This window comes from Apostichopus japonicus, chromosome 6 (assembly GCF_037975245.1).
Source record: "Apostichopus japonicus isolate 1M-3 chromosome 6, ASM3797524v1, whole genome shotgun sequence".
Classification (NCBI taxonomy): Eukaryota; Metazoa; Echinodermata; class Holothuroidea; order Aspidochirotida; family Stichopodidae; genus Apostichopus; species Apostichopus japonicus.
Genome location: NC_092566.1, coordinates 6,380,385 through 6,396,755, shown reverse-complemented (window position 1 = coordinate 6,396,755; position 16,371 = coordinate 6,380,385). Strand labels below are relative to the sequence as shown.

The 16,371-nt window shown below is 39.0% G+C and overlaps 1 protein-coding gene and 1 long non-coding RNA gene across 2 annotated transcripts in view; one reads left to right on the top strand and one right to left on the bottom strand.

Annotated features, from left to right (window-relative positions):
- The window catches only part of LOC139968806 (uncharacterized), a 20,068-nt gene extending 11,638 nt beyond the window's left edge, over window positions 1-8,430 (top strand). Inside the window, exon 2 of the long non-coding RNA XR_011793539.1 lies at window positions 5,399-8,430. This is a non-coding gene — a long non-coding RNA (uncharacterized lncRNA). The remainder of the gene's footprint in view (window positions 1-5,398) is intronic.
- LOC139968805 (matrix metalloproteinase-14-like) lies at window positions 7,679-16,371 on the bottom strand. Its single transcript, XM_071973223.1, has 8 exons — window positions 16,056-16,371; window positions 14,580-14,703; window positions 13,605-13,813; window positions 12,829-13,042; window positions 11,936-12,094; window positions 11,078-11,346; window positions 10,034-10,172; window positions 7,679-9,735 (listed from the first exon to the last, which is right to left on the bottom strand). The coding sequence occupies exons 1-8, from the start codon at window positions 16,143-16,145 to the stop codon at window positions 9,392-9,394; spliced, it is 1,548 nt and encodes a 515-aa protein (XP_071829324.1). The 5' UTR covers window positions 16,146-16,371; the 3' UTR covers window positions 7,679-9,391.

Sequence of the window (16,371 nt, the reverse complement as noted above, 5' to 3'; positions counted from 1 at the left end):
CGGCGAGAACTTCCAGTTGGATAATAAGGTGTAAATGCTACTAAAATGAGGAACAATTTAGTCAACGTTGTCTAACTTAAGCAGTCAACCGTGTGTCGAACGAAATATGGACTTAAAGCGTTTACCAACGCCTATAGTATAAAACATGGTAATCCGTAGACTAAATACTTAGTGTGGCGTTCGAGGTAAATTCCTCCTATCGTCCTCTTCTGGATTACAAAGGAAATAAAGAAGCCTATTTTTTATATTTAAATACAAAGTGCCTGTATTCTGAATTGAGAACACACACTAACGAGGCTGGGAGGGGCAATAAGGCAGTACTAAACAGTGTTTGCAATATGACGTCAGAACCACTCACAGATTGGTTCAATAACGAATAGACGGCCTATACCTGTCTGTCTACAGGAACCCGAAATTTAATCGAGTGTCTCTAGCTAAAAGTGAAAAGTTGATGTTGACGTATCATGCACCACTATGACTTGCGGATTACAATATTGCCCTTTTGTTTAATTAATCCATTTGACTTCATATGAAATGAGGTTATATTTAAAGATGGTGTGTAGTCTCCTTGTACATATTAAAGACAGCCGGATAAAAAGCAAACTCATTATCATAGATAGATGGAGCTATACTCAAATGGAGGGCAAACAACAACTTTAATACAAACAAAACACAAGATTTAAACAATGTTCACATATTGGTGATAAATTTACTCAAGTGGCCCTCTTTATTCGCATTTAAGTCAAAGGAAACACAACTATCTTATTCAGTTGCATGAGATATAATTTTCTCATTAAAAACGCACAGAATCAATATTAGTAAACTCCTGCTCAGCTTGGGAGATACCCAATATAAAAATTTGTATCTGGGCTGCCAACACGATAATAAATAAAAGAAAATCATTAATCATGTAAGCACTGTGCTTGGAAAATGTCATATTTTAGGTTATCAAGAACTTTAGCCTTGTATGTGAATGACCATTAAAAAAAAAAGTGGGAATCGATTCGTACATGAACAAGCCTGTCTTCTAGTAAACTCAAAAACGAAACAAACACAAAATAATGTTACGCCTGATCGATCCCAGGAAGGGATTCTTCACGGGGAAATGGCCAATATAGAAACAAAGGTTTGTGAGAAACCTACGTTGTAAGAAAATAGACAAGCTAAAAATGTAATATAAAATAATTAAATATGAATAACTTGTCTAATATGCCTTATCTTGTCCAGAACCTTCCAACACATATACAAACACAGGTAAAAGAACAAGAACAACCCAAATACACAATGTAAAGGACAGATAAACAACTTCCTCAAAGTCTATGGTGGCATACCGGTACTCTTATTAGAGACTATATCCCATCCGCTCGATTGTTCTCCTATCTTAGGAAAAGTGCCAAAAAGCAGCAGGAGAACATCTTTTTTTGACCTGTTATTAATCATGATCTAGTTTTTTGTGGCTTGCAGGATAGCAAAAAATCTACATGGTCATGATACGAAAAATTGATGAGCAGATTTTCGAGATAGGGAATTCCTGTTGAGTTCTCTGTATTTTCTAGTAAACTTAAGGGAATGAGAATGTATATATAAACACATACAGAGACGCACGCATCCACACTAAAGTTTAACCGAAGAATTAGAGAATATGGAAGTGAGTTCCTGCGAAACCTATTCGCTGATTGCTTTCATTGACGAGGTTTTTTACCACTGACGTTATTTACCATCTCCGAGTTTCGACCAATATATACAGGGAAGGTTATATCTGAACCATATATGATTGTGGTATAACCGGATATCATTGTTTAAGTTTTGAAAGTCGCTGCCTTCTTGTATAAATAAATGTTAGTGAAATGAAAGTAAAATAGCTTTCGATGTTATTCAGCTATCGATGAAAATGCCATCTTTCAACACACAAACCATCAACTTTCTTTTATTTTATTACCGGTGCTGTTAAATGTGAGAAGGCACGATGCAGAATTTGGGATCACATGATCACAGAACGAAGCATTAACATTTTCCTCCTCTGGTCATCATTGCCTTAGACCAGGTCCATACAATTGTGATAGCCCTGATGTTATTTATACATTATCATTCGCTTTCTGTGTTCCAAGACACACTCTTAAGAAAAGTCACTCAGGAAAGAACCTGGGCACGAATATTGTGTGATCATCGTCGGGTGGGCATCACCATTCCTCTCGAAAGGGAACATATACTACACATGATCTTAGCCAAAAGGACGAGAAGCGATTTTCTTTATAGTCCCTTCTTTATACCGTATAGTCCCATCTGTATCATATCAACAAGACACAATTATTAGGTCAAACTTCAACGACTTCGTTCAGAGTACGGTTGAATAATCACAAGAGTAACATTCGGCTCAACAAACCCGGATTTCAAGTGTGGTCAAGCATTTGAAACTTCCTTATCGTAGTCTGGACTGACTTAGATTCGTTAGCATGCACAAAGCAACCTTATAAGATCACGACAAAAAAATGTTCTTCTTGAAACCCAAGTAATCCTCCAAAGCTAAACCGCCATCTTTATGTGCTGAATACAGTGGCGTAGCTAGGATTTTTTGAGTGGGGGGGGGCCATGGGGGGGCTGTTCTTTCTTGTGGGGGGGGCCGGAGGTTACTATCTGAGCGGAGCGCCACCTTGGTTGGCGCGGAGCGTACAGAGAAAATTTGAGATTTCAGCACCCCCCAGATCGCAGGAGATGGCACCTGTGAGGCAAAATAGCATCCAAAAAGATGCGGCAACTTTGGTGACAGAAATGCAAAAGAAAAATTTTCTCTTTCATGCTGACTGGCCTTGCCAACTCAGCCAGACTTTTAACTTGAGTGAAGTTGACATCAAAGGCGTACGGGACCATTTCAGTTTGGGGGGGCAGAACTTTTTGTGCCCGAAAGTTCCAGTGACACTATCTAAGCGGAGCGCCACCACCGGTTGGCGCGTAGCGAACAAGAACATTTTTGGCACACAATGCCTCTCAGATTACCGGAAACGGCACTTCTGAGGCCTTGCAAGTTGCATCTAAACATTCTTTATTTTATAATCTCACGTTTTAGAAATTTACAGTTCCCCCAAAATTTGGTAAATTAGAAGAAGAAAAAATTGTAACATCACTTTGAAGGGGAAAAATGGGACAGTATATTTTTTAAGCTGCTATATTTAGTTACCTTATTTATTATTTTAACACAGTACTCAGCTACCTCCAGAAAAAACATTGTTCAACGACACGTAGGCGGGGTAATGTCGCTGTGTCGGGTGAGACTGCAATTTGTCTCACAAAAAAGTATAAAATATAACAAAGAATATGATAAACCTGTACTTCTAGGCTTGTAGACACTCCCCCCCACCATCCATGAAAAAGAAAATGTTTCTTTTATACACTCATGTCGGGGATATCCAGGTCAAGGGCGGCGGGAGCACTTTTAATCTGGGGGGGGGGGGGGGGCACCGACATCAAAAGGCACTTTGCAGAAATTCGATTGGAATGATGCAGCGTTATATTCAGTACCCTTTATAACTCTTATTGTATTATCTTATTTGTGTATACACATCACTCCATCAACGCCCACCCCCCCCCCCTCAAGCAAAATATGCATACTAGCACTGCAATATCCAATGCACAAATTGGGAAACAAGGAACAAGTTTTCTTTTGAGACAAAATGAGGTGAAATCATGCTAGTTGCTAATGTAGGAATCTTCCGAATTAGAGTTTTTTTCTTGTTAATATCTTAACAAATTTTTTCCATTCGAAAATGCTTTGAGTTTGACTCACAGAAATTCGTTAAAAGTCACGGGCTTAGCCAGGATTTGCAAAGTTTTTTGCACGGCTATCTGAGCGGAGCGCCACCATCGGTTGGCGCGGAGCGTGTGCCTTTAGAAAATTTTTGGTTTTACAAACCCCTCAGATGGCCGGAAACGGCCCTTCCCGAGTGTTCATTCTGGTTCCCTGGCCTCTTGCTAACTTGAGGCACCTCAATTTTTATGTAGAAAAAAGGCACATTTCTAACCTGAGGAAAAGTGGGAGAGGGGCACGTGCCCCCTGTGCCCCCCGGTTCCGCCGCCCTTGGTCCAGGTATACAATTGACTAGTTTGAAGAAAAAAAATTGATCGCGCAAAAAGCGTGGTAGCCCAGATGAACTGCGTTTACGGTGGTGTTACACGGAAATATTCGGGCATCATGATGCTAAATAAAGAAAATCATGGAATTGTCGGGCAAAAATTTGAAAAAGATTCGGGCAAGCTACTGCATATATATATATATATATATATATATATATATATATATATATATTTCTCCTCTTAGGCTGCCCGAATTTTTCAGGACTTTTGCCCGAATTTCTTGTCCTCTGGAAATTTAGGGGCAGTCTGCCCCCCTGCACCCCCCGCCTCGTACGCCTATGGTTGGCATCATTTGTTGTTTCAAGGTGTCAAGGCCTTTCTCCCAACTCAAACCCCTGTGGGCTACCGGTATAGGTTTGCAGGAAATGCCCACATGTGGACTTAAATAGCATTAGAGGAAGGGGATGGAAGACTAACACGCATCGATGTTTCGGTAATGGTCCACATTGGTGGCTCGGTGCTAATTAGGCCATTTATTGGGTTTCTTGAGGCAGCTGTCATCAGAATCTGGGTTTTTGTGCCAATCGATGACCGATAACATGTATTGGTAGATATCGATATCGCGCAGCACATGCACAAGGTTTGTGGTGTATGGTCGCAACCGTCGCATCGACCATTGCCATGCCATGCTGTATGACCATTCTCATGATTACTACAGATATTGTATTATTCTTATTCTGCCAGATGCAGACGAGAAAATTGTGTGACTCTATTTCCCAAATTATTGAACAAAAAATATTAGTGAATCCCACTGATGAGTTTTTTGTTTTTTACAATTTTTTTTTTTTTACAATTTTTTTTACCCCATTCCCAGTGGGGGGGCCAGTGGGGGGGCCAGTCGATTTCATGGGGGGGGCCCGGCCCCCCAGGCCCCCCCGTAGCTACGCCACTGGCTGAATAGGTTTTGGGGGTTCCTTTTCCGTGTTTCATTATTACCAGAAAAAATTGCTTCCCTGTCACTGTCTTCGTAAAAGTGTGTAAAGTATTCTGTATTTTTTTTTTCTGTATTTCCATTATCTATACGTTTGTGCTTCACAATGGGTTTAACTTAAGTCATGAAATAAACAACGAAAGAAAAACTTAACTTGATTTTTTTATTATAAATTTTTTATCATTAAATGGTATACTCGGTTAACGTAAAACTAATCTCCCTCGATGAGGCTCCCCCAAGCTCGTAAATAATCATAGGCTGATATCACGTGAAGTATGCAATATTATGACCATGGTATCGTCAATTAAATAGCATTTCTCAGTATAATGTTGAAAAAAGTGTCATAACATTAACAGTTAACTAACTTAATGCATTACATGATGGTCTTTTAGACACCGCAGTGTGGGCACATGTGTCCGGCAAAGATGTCTATAAAGCGAAGACCATCGTTTATAGGTCTAATTCGAATTTCGCTTGAATGTCTTCGTGTAAGACACACATCCTTCACTGTCTACGGCCCTTGGCACCCTCATGTGAAGTTACCGACAACCGGTAATACAAGCAGTATAGCCTATACCTGTAGCAAGTTGCCAACTTTTGGTGCGGACAAACCGGGTCGAAAAACACCAAATACGAATCTGCTATTCGTTTGTGACTACTGACCCTATATTTGAGTAGGAATTGTTTGGTCTTGCAATCCGTTGTAATTGCGGTCTCTTCTTAGAGTTACATTATAAGGGAGTGAACGTGGCATAAAAAATCCAATGTTTTTATCGATGCATGCTTAGGCCTGCATGTATGCAACCTTGAGTCAGACCGAATATGAAATGAAAGACACAATAATGTATAGTCAAGTACATTTTATTCGGTGTTATGAATTCATAAGACTAGCTAAGAATATACATAGTTCTAAAAATCACCCACCTCACTCCGAGTTGATCTCTCTGTGCAATAGAACCAACAAGTACAATCTACGAAATCCTATTATCTTGCCAACTTTTAGAATTATGCTTTTTAAGAACTCATTTATCTACAGAGCAGCCATTATTTTTAAAATGGGTTCTTAGAATTTCTGTTATAATCCTTTTAATCTTTCAAACTTCTAATCCTCCATCTTATTTCTTATCATTTGTTCATGCTTTCATGATTGTACACTTTAACGTCTTTTATGTATCATTATTATGTGTCCTATTTATAAATTTTGTAATTTATACTGGAATAAAGAAATTGAAATTGAAAAGCATTGTCATAACTTCCTGAGGCAATGTTCATGAAGACACAAATGTTAATCGTGATATTATAAAGGTACTAATAGTTACATATCGAGCAACTGCTGGCCTAACGGGGTACACGGGCTTTGTGCACTATGCGGGTGAGCTATAGGCTCCTAACATACTAGAGAAGGCCAATGTTTACTGGTTGTAATGGCTGCAGTGATTAAAAACAAGTAAGGCAAGTCGTAATTTGTAGACCTCGTCACATATCGAACAAGACTGGTCCTATTATATGACTCGTATTTGGCCCTACTCTAGCTGTAGAGACGTTAGCCTCTGAACAAGATCCTGGTACGGTTGTAACATCAGGCGTTCAAACTTTTACATATTCTCACTCTACATGCGGACACCACCAAGATCGTACAGGTAGCATACGCCCATTAAAAGCCCCATTGACTTACACACTAAATCACAAAAGTAATGTGGTCTCTAAGTCTAGAAAGAAGTTCTCACTAGCTAAACGCTACCTTTAACCGGATAGCTGACAAGTTGGCCTACCATGGCATCATCAATTTTCCTTAACATGATCGTGCAGATTTTTTTTCGATATCCTTGCCGGAAGTTTTTGTCACTTGTAAACAAACAGCTTCTCTCAGTTGTAAATAATTTTCGTACGCTGCTCTTGGGAGGCGTAAAGGGGTCTAAAATTGCCTCAATTGACCGATTTTTGCACCACATGTACTTCCATTCATGCACTTCATTATGCATGCCAAAACAAATCAGATCCTGATCGATAACATATCAAGAAAGATGTTTTCCTATACTGCATTTTGGCACTTTTCCTGAGAACATCCGGGCGGATTGATATGGATTCTAGGAGTATGCCACCTACACTGCCATGTAGCATCGAGGTAAATGAATCTGGAGAAACTATCACACAGTAAATTCGCGCGTACGCGCGTACCATGCATGCATGTGATGTGTTCCAGGGTGGTACTAATATATTACTCTCCCCATAACGCATGATGATTTCACCCAACTAGTACGTAAATGTGTATACGTGCTTAGAGCAGCAGACGACACCCGTTACTTAGCAATAACCGTGCCTGTAGCCTAACGTGATAGATATATTCCAGTCGAGCAGCATTAGGCTCTGTTTCATGGAGAATTCCGTGGTTGCACTGAACTAAACATTTTCCAGTTCAACAATCCTTTTCGACAAAAAAATCGTTCTTGAAATACAATTCAGACATCGACATTTCCCGCTGCGAGCCCAGTGTATCTGTACTTGTTCTGTGCCAGCATGTCTAACGTTAGCATATTAGCTATGAAGTACCAGTACCTTCTTACGCCGTTAGTTCCCATGTCCGATCCGTCCTGGTGCAAATATTTCACGAAGTCACTAGCACTATTCTCGAACTGCTACAGAGAAATATCAGTTTGGTACCACCCTGGAACACATGACATGACCCTCCATGCATGGTACACGCGCGCCCAATTGACATGAATCCTCCAGATTCATTTACCTCGATGCCATGTAGGTAGCGTACCACAATTAGAGTAGTGCACGTCCACCTGAAAGAAAATATCCCTAATGTGACCTACTGCAGTGATTTTGTTGGCATTTTCTGAGTCATTATCATTCTTTTTGATGCTTGGATGTTGAATAGGACGAAATAAACTAGTGAACTAGTGGGCTACAAATCTGGAGGATTGAAAGTGATTTAAGGCATTTTAGAAATTCTTCGCTGAAACAAGAATATTCGGCAGATGGGCTGGGGACCACTCTGCTAAACTTTGAGCTCTTCTAAGCTTGAAAGTTGAATGTGCTGTGATAGCCCAAGTCATCAGCTATCATATGGTGGTCAAGGTAGGACATGTCAGTTGAAATATTCTATCTATACTCTAGCGGCAATGGAAAGCGACCAATTTAGTGAGTAAGCCAGTGGTGCAGTTACTTGTGGTGCGACACCTGTGAAGACCGCGTAAATAAATAGGTATAGTTGCTCAGGTCCCTTGTATAATAGAGGGAACCATTTCATAATTATATCCACCACCGTCGATATGTATAATACGGCAGTAGGAGGTCAGTGATGTCGGTTGCTAAAGGTTCATCTAAACTGATCACGATATTTATCCTAAGTTTAATCAAAGTTTTCGAAAGCATTGAACAGGAGGTGCTACGTGAATTTTTCTCAAATAATAATAAATAATTATATAAAAAATATATCAGAGTAAATATCTTACGAAGATAAGAGTAAAACAAATCTACAAAGTTTGATTTAAACCGATGACCATGCATTCAAACGGCACGTTGTTCCATTTGGCGTCAAAACATGTAGGTGGATATACACTATTAAAAGTTCTGTTGATTTATACTGTAAACAGAATTATAACCTTTGAAAACAAAGAAATGATGGCCTATACTACTTTCACTTTATCATGCCATTATTTTGTTACACCATTTCTGGCGCTAAAAATAAACTGCCATCCATGTAGGGAGCTGACGGCGTTCAGAGCTGTCTTTTGCAAATGATACAAAATTGATCGCATTTCTCACTTTTGTTGGCTATATGGCTTAGGCTTCGGACTCGTGATCCAAGGATTGCTGGTACGATTCCTGCCTAGTTCACTACGGTACGTTGTGTCCTTGGGCAAGATGCTTTATCTCACTTGCCTCTCTCCACCCAGGGGTTAAATGGGTACCTGTGAGGTAACTTGTCATGTAACTGCTGCCGACTGGAGGGATTGTCTCTGGGAAAGGTTGTCATTGACCAGGAGTAATATAACGTCTGTAAAGCGCTTTGCGACCTATCGCTGGTGTAAAGCGCTATATAAAAATCAAATGTTATAATTATTATTTTTCTAAAATGGCTCAAAAGATTAAGAATCTTGTACCACTTTTCATGCTGAAGACATTTTGCCTCAGAGACGGGTTGGGGATGTATATGGAGAGGAAAATGGGGATTGGCAGGGAGATGGGGTATTATTAAACAGTATGCTAATTGGGATAAAATGATGTTTTATATTTAAACTGTAAGACGGGTAAATAGTAGTTGTATTCATTGAGGTCTATATCTTCGAATCGAAGAAAAACAATGAATGTGGCTTGAAATGATTACTTCACAAGTTGAAGGCTGATAAGAGAGCTCAACATAATCACAGCCAAGCTTGACATGTAGAATGTATTTGATCCACTCGTTGGTGTGGTCGCCTGCATCAAGTCTTCCAGTTCGCAGCCTATCCAATACTGTACAGTACTACGAGGATAAGAAGTATCCACGCGGAAGGATCTGTCATTGAAACGATAGTATTCCTCACCGGAAAAGAAATAAGTCCTGGAATTACTCCATTGCATCGCACTTTCAACAGATGCTGGGAGACCACGCCAAACACTGAGAGGACGAGGGTATCCTGCATCAACAGCCTCAGAATATCGATTGTATCGGTAATATTGATTACCTGAAATGAAATAATTTGAACAAGAGATTAACGAATGTCACATTTTAAAGGTTCGTCTCAACCTAACAAATAGGACACCTGCAGGGTATATGTTACTATAATATATTACAACATGTGTGTAACTGTAGAATTCAAACTATTGTACGGAACACGTATCAAACAAAAGTAACACCTTAAACTATGATATTTTTAATATGCTTGATAAATGTCTTGTTTCACATATAACTCGGCATATCTTTATCGCTCTCCTTGAAGTCATATCATTAGATAATAAGTCCATGGGAAATATTTTGTTTACCTTTAATGAAGTAGACTCTCCCATTACCACTCCACACGAACGCTGCATCCAGATCGTTTGGCAGGCCGTTCCATTTAGAAATAGACAGAGGATAACCGCTGTCGAGAGTGGTGCCACTAAATCGGTAGTACTTGTTGCCCTGTAGAGATGGTAAAGGCAGACTACTTTAAAAAAAAGCCAACCACGTTAAATTCTGGTTACGGAATCTAAACAAAGTTGACAACTTTCAGTCCCCTGACAATGAGACTGTAACCATTATATGATAATGATGGTGTTACGTAACTTGAAGTATCACGAAATCCCTTCCATGAGGGGAATTGACTACACGATATATTGGTTAATCTACAATGGGCACTGTGTAGCTTCCAATAGGCTAACAGTTAACGATGTTGCTGCAAAAAATACATATATCCAAATGCAGTTTTATAACTACTTACTAGGGACGAATTTTGAAAGATATCAGCTACATTCTTTTATACCTTATTTTGCAATCTGATAATCATGTTTTTTTCTGCAGTCAGGTTTCATTCTATTAAAAAAATATGCTTTCAATTGTTTACTTCCGAGTTTTGTACAGAGCTTTGTACTTTCCAACTCTCATTGACGAATAAATCCAGTCATTCGTCATAACTGTCGATTTCGACTCTATGACGTCACATGAATGTGTGAATCCTATTGGTGAACCCTTACAGTGAAACCTTTTGTTGTTTGGCGGGAACTTTTCTATTGCTCTGAAATTAGTAACTTACCAGTGGGGGTAATCTGTTATTCAGTATATGGAACAACAATCCAGATAAACAAATACATGCGGATCAAGGAACATCATATGACACTATAGGCAACCATGGATGGAAACATTATCAGCTAAGGATAAAGAATTATGTGGATCAAAACTGTATGGACCAATATCATTATGGATCAGCAAGACCATGCAGGATCATTGCATCGTCTTTCTTCTTCCCTATGTGTTTCCTTTGCAAAGTTTAAGTAAGAGGGGGTTTGGTCTGAGGGGGTTTGGAGGGGGTTTGGTCTTGCTTCGCTTACCTTGAAAAAGTAAGTTTTGCCAACATCCTCGTAAAAGACAGATGCGTCCAAATCGTTCGGTAGATCAGCGAACACTGAGCTAATCTCAGTGGGGAAACCAGATTCAAGACCGATGGCGTTGTTGTCTAACTTGAATACCATATTTCCCTTGAATGCGTAGGTACCACCATCCGATGTCCGAGTAATGGTATCGAATTGTCCTGTGCATGGTACATCAGAGGGTATCTCCTCTGGACGCATCGTTATATCTGGACTGCCGACATTCGGCCCTGTTATCGAAAATGTTATTACATTCATTAAAAAAAAAATCTTTTAACTAAAGTAAAATCAGTAGGTACCAGACTAACGACAGTCATTTAAAGTTCACGGCTTGAAGAAGGCCGATTATTTGTTCCAGTTTTCCCTTTTAATTGATAATTGTAGTATAGGGCCTAATAATTCAATGTTAAGCTCCCCGGAATATTGTTCTTGTTTTACGATATCTCTATCCAAACGTGATAGAGTATCTTTGGACTTTTTGTGATTGCCGCAATGAAACCACTTTATGTGGGATAGTACTATCTGTCTTTGATTAAGCATTTGTTCCTTTATTATTTCATTTTTAGCTGACAAAATGTTAAAAGGAGAGGGGCCCTCCAATCCTGTCTGTTGACACGCATATAAAGTTTGAACATAATTTAGCATTTATTTCACTTCTTTGGACGTTAATTTGAGGTCAATGGCTTCCGTGGTAACATTCAATAATGGTTTCTTTTGCTTTGAACGTACCAGACATGACCTAAATACATATAAGCTTCTTCTTCGTAAAGAAATCTTACGGATAAACGCCGGTTATACTGCGTCGGAGAGTACACATACCGTATAGGGTTTGAATTCCTGCGATGTCGTCAGGGTGCAAAGCGAAGTTAGGGTCATATCCTGTATAAAATGGAGCCATGACGGCCGCATCGACCTCCGAGTGACCCAGACCAAGACTGTGACCGAATTCATGAACGGCAACTTGGAGCAGATTGACCCCTGAAAGAATTAAAAAAGTATCATAACATTAAGTTAACAATAAAATTAAGTTGAATTATAAATGACGTATGTGTATAAATGTCTTTCTTTTTTTGTTCTTTTGATCATAAACGATATTTGTCATTTGTATTTATACGCTAATAACATCAGAACAGGTGAACCCCTAAGTGACCTCTTTATGGTAAGAAATATCATGCAACATTATGAACTATGACTAATGTTGATGTCAAGCAACATACGGCAATTCGCTCAAACGATTGCCGAATATGATAGCTATACCTAAAATCATAACAGGAAATTACTGCTCATATAATAAGGAAATGTAATACAAAAAGCAATCAATATACCTGCCACTTCCATGCACCCCACCCGGTCCCTGTCTCCGAGTCCTCATGCCCTGTACACTTCCCCACCTAACCCGTTTATCCTCACTCCCAACATCACTCTCTCCACCCAGGGGTTTAATGGGTAACTGGAGGTAACTTGTCATTAGACGTAGTAGCCTATATAACTGGCCGACTGGAGGAATTGTCTCTGGGACAGGTTATCATTGTTCAGGGGTAAAATAACGTCTGTAAAGCGCTTTGAGACCTATCGCTGGTATAAAGCGCTATATAAAAATCAAATATTAAATATTATTTTCAGCCTCTTTTAGACAAGAGAACATAATCAAATTGACGGAGACATAATACATGCATGTAAACGAAAACCAAGATCTAGTACACATTGCTTACCACCTCCAGCGGCCGCAAAGGTTTCAGATTCGTCGAAATGTGCATCACCACCGATCCCATTACCAGGAAAATAAGCGTGTGCAAGGGTACCCCCAGGACCATCAAACGGGTTACCGTCTCCATGAGAAAATGGCGCAAATGATATAATGATATCGGCGCTGAGGTCGTTTGCTGGAACCTGATTGAATGTTAAACTAGAAGCCTTTGCCCAAAACTGTCGGTAAAAAAAATGAATTTTCAAGATGAACACCGGACAATAGGAACCTCACTTTGGCGAAGTTTTAGCCGCTCATAACCACTGAATCGAATATCGATACCCAATAAAAGGTATACGCGTCGTCGTGGATGAGAATAAAATGTATAACAGAAAAGCCTATGCAGAAAAAAACAACAACACAAGAACGTAGCCAAACCTATCCTTAGATTTTGGACATATCTTTAAATAATTGGAATTACTTGTCAAACAAAATCATGTTAAGCAAGTATTTCAACTTCTCCTGCAAAAAAAAAAAAAACTACAATGTTTCTTACAATTTTAAGAAGACCAAATCATTCAAATATTTAACATCATGATGAAGAAAAACAATTATTGATTATAATATCTTACAAGTTATAAGATGACTTTTGCTTTTCCTATTGTTTTGATTACGAACGCCACTCGCGTTTGCTCTGATTTTTCATCGACAAATTCTTTTCTCTTATAGAAATGTAGAAATTAATGTATATCAACATTATATATATATATATATATATATATATATATATGGCGAACTAACGTCAAAAGAGTCGCTCATAATTTTTGTTATGTTCGCTGGCGTCCCAAAGTCCGGCGTGAAGTTGTCGATCCGCCATGTTAATGTCGTCATTGGCCATTGTGCCTGAGCGGCAAATCTACGTTTGCGTGCAGCATCAATGTTAAACATCATGTCACCTACACCGCATCTTGGTTGGTTCATCTTATTCATGGTGGCATTATCGAATTCACCTGTGAAACAGAATCACATATACTCATTTTCATCGTTAGATGGAACAAAAGTTCGTTTTCCTTTTCTTTTTTTTTCTTGTAAAAAATTTCCTTAATTCATTTATAAAATAGCCAGCAGTAGAAGTAGCCAAATCGGAAGTCTGATTGAACCATAGCTATATATGGTTAATCCATTTTTATCTCCTGAAGGTAGCATACGCCCATTAAAAGCCCCGTTGACTTACACACTAAATCACAAAAGTAATGCGGTCTTTAAGTCTAGATAAAAGTTTTTACTAGCTAAATGCTACCCATCACCGGATAGCTGACAAATTGGCCTTTCATGGCACCATCAATTTTTTGTATCATGACCATGTAGATTTTTTTGCTATCCGAGCCGGAAGTTTTCGTCACTTATAAACAAACCTCTTCACTCAGTAGTAAACAATTTTCCTACGCTGCCCCTGAGAGGCCTAAAGGGTTCTAAAATTGCCTCAATTGACCCAATTTTCTCACCACATGTACTTCCATTCATGTTCGTTAACATGCATGTAAGCCACAAAAAACTAGATCATGTTTGATAACAGGTCAAAAAAGATGTTCTCCTGCTGCTTTTCGGCACTTTTCTTTAGATAGAAGAACAATCGAGCGGATGGATATAGACTCTAATAGGAGTACGCCACCTGAAGCTTGACCAACATCTGGAGGGTGCATACATGTGATAAAGTTGTCGCTTTACAGTAGCTATAGGACTCAAGAAAAACTAGCAATTTATGTCGACACTAACCTGTTACGGTCAGGTTAGCGAAATTCTGAAACATTCTTATTCCTGCAACCAGAATATCTTCGGACATTGGTACACCTTGGTCCATATCAGATTGTTTGATGTAATTAAAATACATCAAATATTGCTGTGTAGATAATAAAATCATGGAGAGAAGAAATATTTAAATCATGTTTATCATTCCAAATCATTAAAATGTGGAAGCAGACATTCGTACAAATTTTGCAACCGAGACCTAAACGTGAGAATTGATACCGGTCTAAAGTCCAGTCGGACACCAACACAAGACGGTTTCAAATCCAGAGCAATGAGTGTTAATTTATCGACAGCATCTGCCCAAAGCTAATTCCGTTCAGCGCCCTGGCCAAATGCCATATTTAACAGGGTACAATATATCATGTTTTCAGAGAAAATTGTAGATTCAGTTGTAGATAAATCCTTTAATAAATTTTGGAAAAAATCATGACAACATATCAACAGGTCTGTCTGTAATCGTCGAGAGCGGAAGGATCCCTGTTTTTCCATGGACAGGAATACTTTTATGTTTTGACGTTGGTTGGAACAAAACCTATTACTAGCGATGAATTAAGTATAAACGTAAGAGGCTTTGACATGTAAGGGGGAACTTCCCTGCTAATGTCAGAAGGGAAGTTATCGAACCCAGTATAGCCTTGTTTGACTTCAGACATGGGCGCCAATCAGTCTTGGATAACGGTGGGGACGCGTGTCTGTTTTCTGATATAAGCGGAGCGCGACCATGGGTTCGCGCGAAGCGCACAAGAAAATCTTGGGCAAATATACCTATCAGATCGCCGGAAATAACCCTTCCCAGACCCAATGATGCTCCCAAACCTCCTTAAATTTTAGATCTCATGGCATAGAAATTTAGTTTGGGAAAATACGTGGGCGTCTGCAGAAAAAATAAGGGGACAAATAATCCAAGTAGACTTTTGTATACGATGGGTCTGGGGTCATCACCCAGAAAAAAAATTATAGACTGCCGCAAATGCAATTTCCGTTCAATATTTAACAATTGTGGATAAATATACTAAAATGAGAACTGCTGCATGTCATTTGCACAATGCTGGATCAAACTGCGCGAAATTTCAATACAGGGGAATTTGAAATGCAGCGTTTGGTCAAGACAAATTGGTGGGGACACGGTATATCATGGCTAATATTTACACACAAAAAAATAGTTGTTAAAAGCATTGGCAATTGTATAAGGATCAGTAGTTTCAATATTTTCATATTTAATAAGCTAGGATAAGTACAATAATATTACAATTATTACCGGTAGTGTTCAAAACATGTTTGATGATTGTAAGCCGCAGGTGGATTTATTGTTGTTAAGGAGTTTCCAGTTATGTGTAAATTATAAAGGGCTTGGTCAGTAAAGACGTAAATTTATAACAAATCGCAAAATGTAGCTTAACAGCCAGCTGCCATTTTGTATATATATTCAAATATTAAACTCACCGATGCCATCAATGGATTGTCTATTGTCGCGGCAGACAGCACAGTTGAAATTATTCCACAAAATATAGTAAAACGAAGTACTTTGTCCATGTTGAAACTTGTTTCGGTCACTTCTCCGAGGTGAGGTTTACTGTGAGTAAAATCAGACTGACAATAATCTTAATGTAATCAACTCTATTTACCCGACTGTTATTTTGAACCAGTAGGTAGTCTTCCACGACGGCTTATCTTTTCAAGCTCAGCGAGCTCTTTACTTTTTCAAACAACCAAACTTTTTTACATTGCTTATCCATATATGGTCTGCGTCAACTACCTT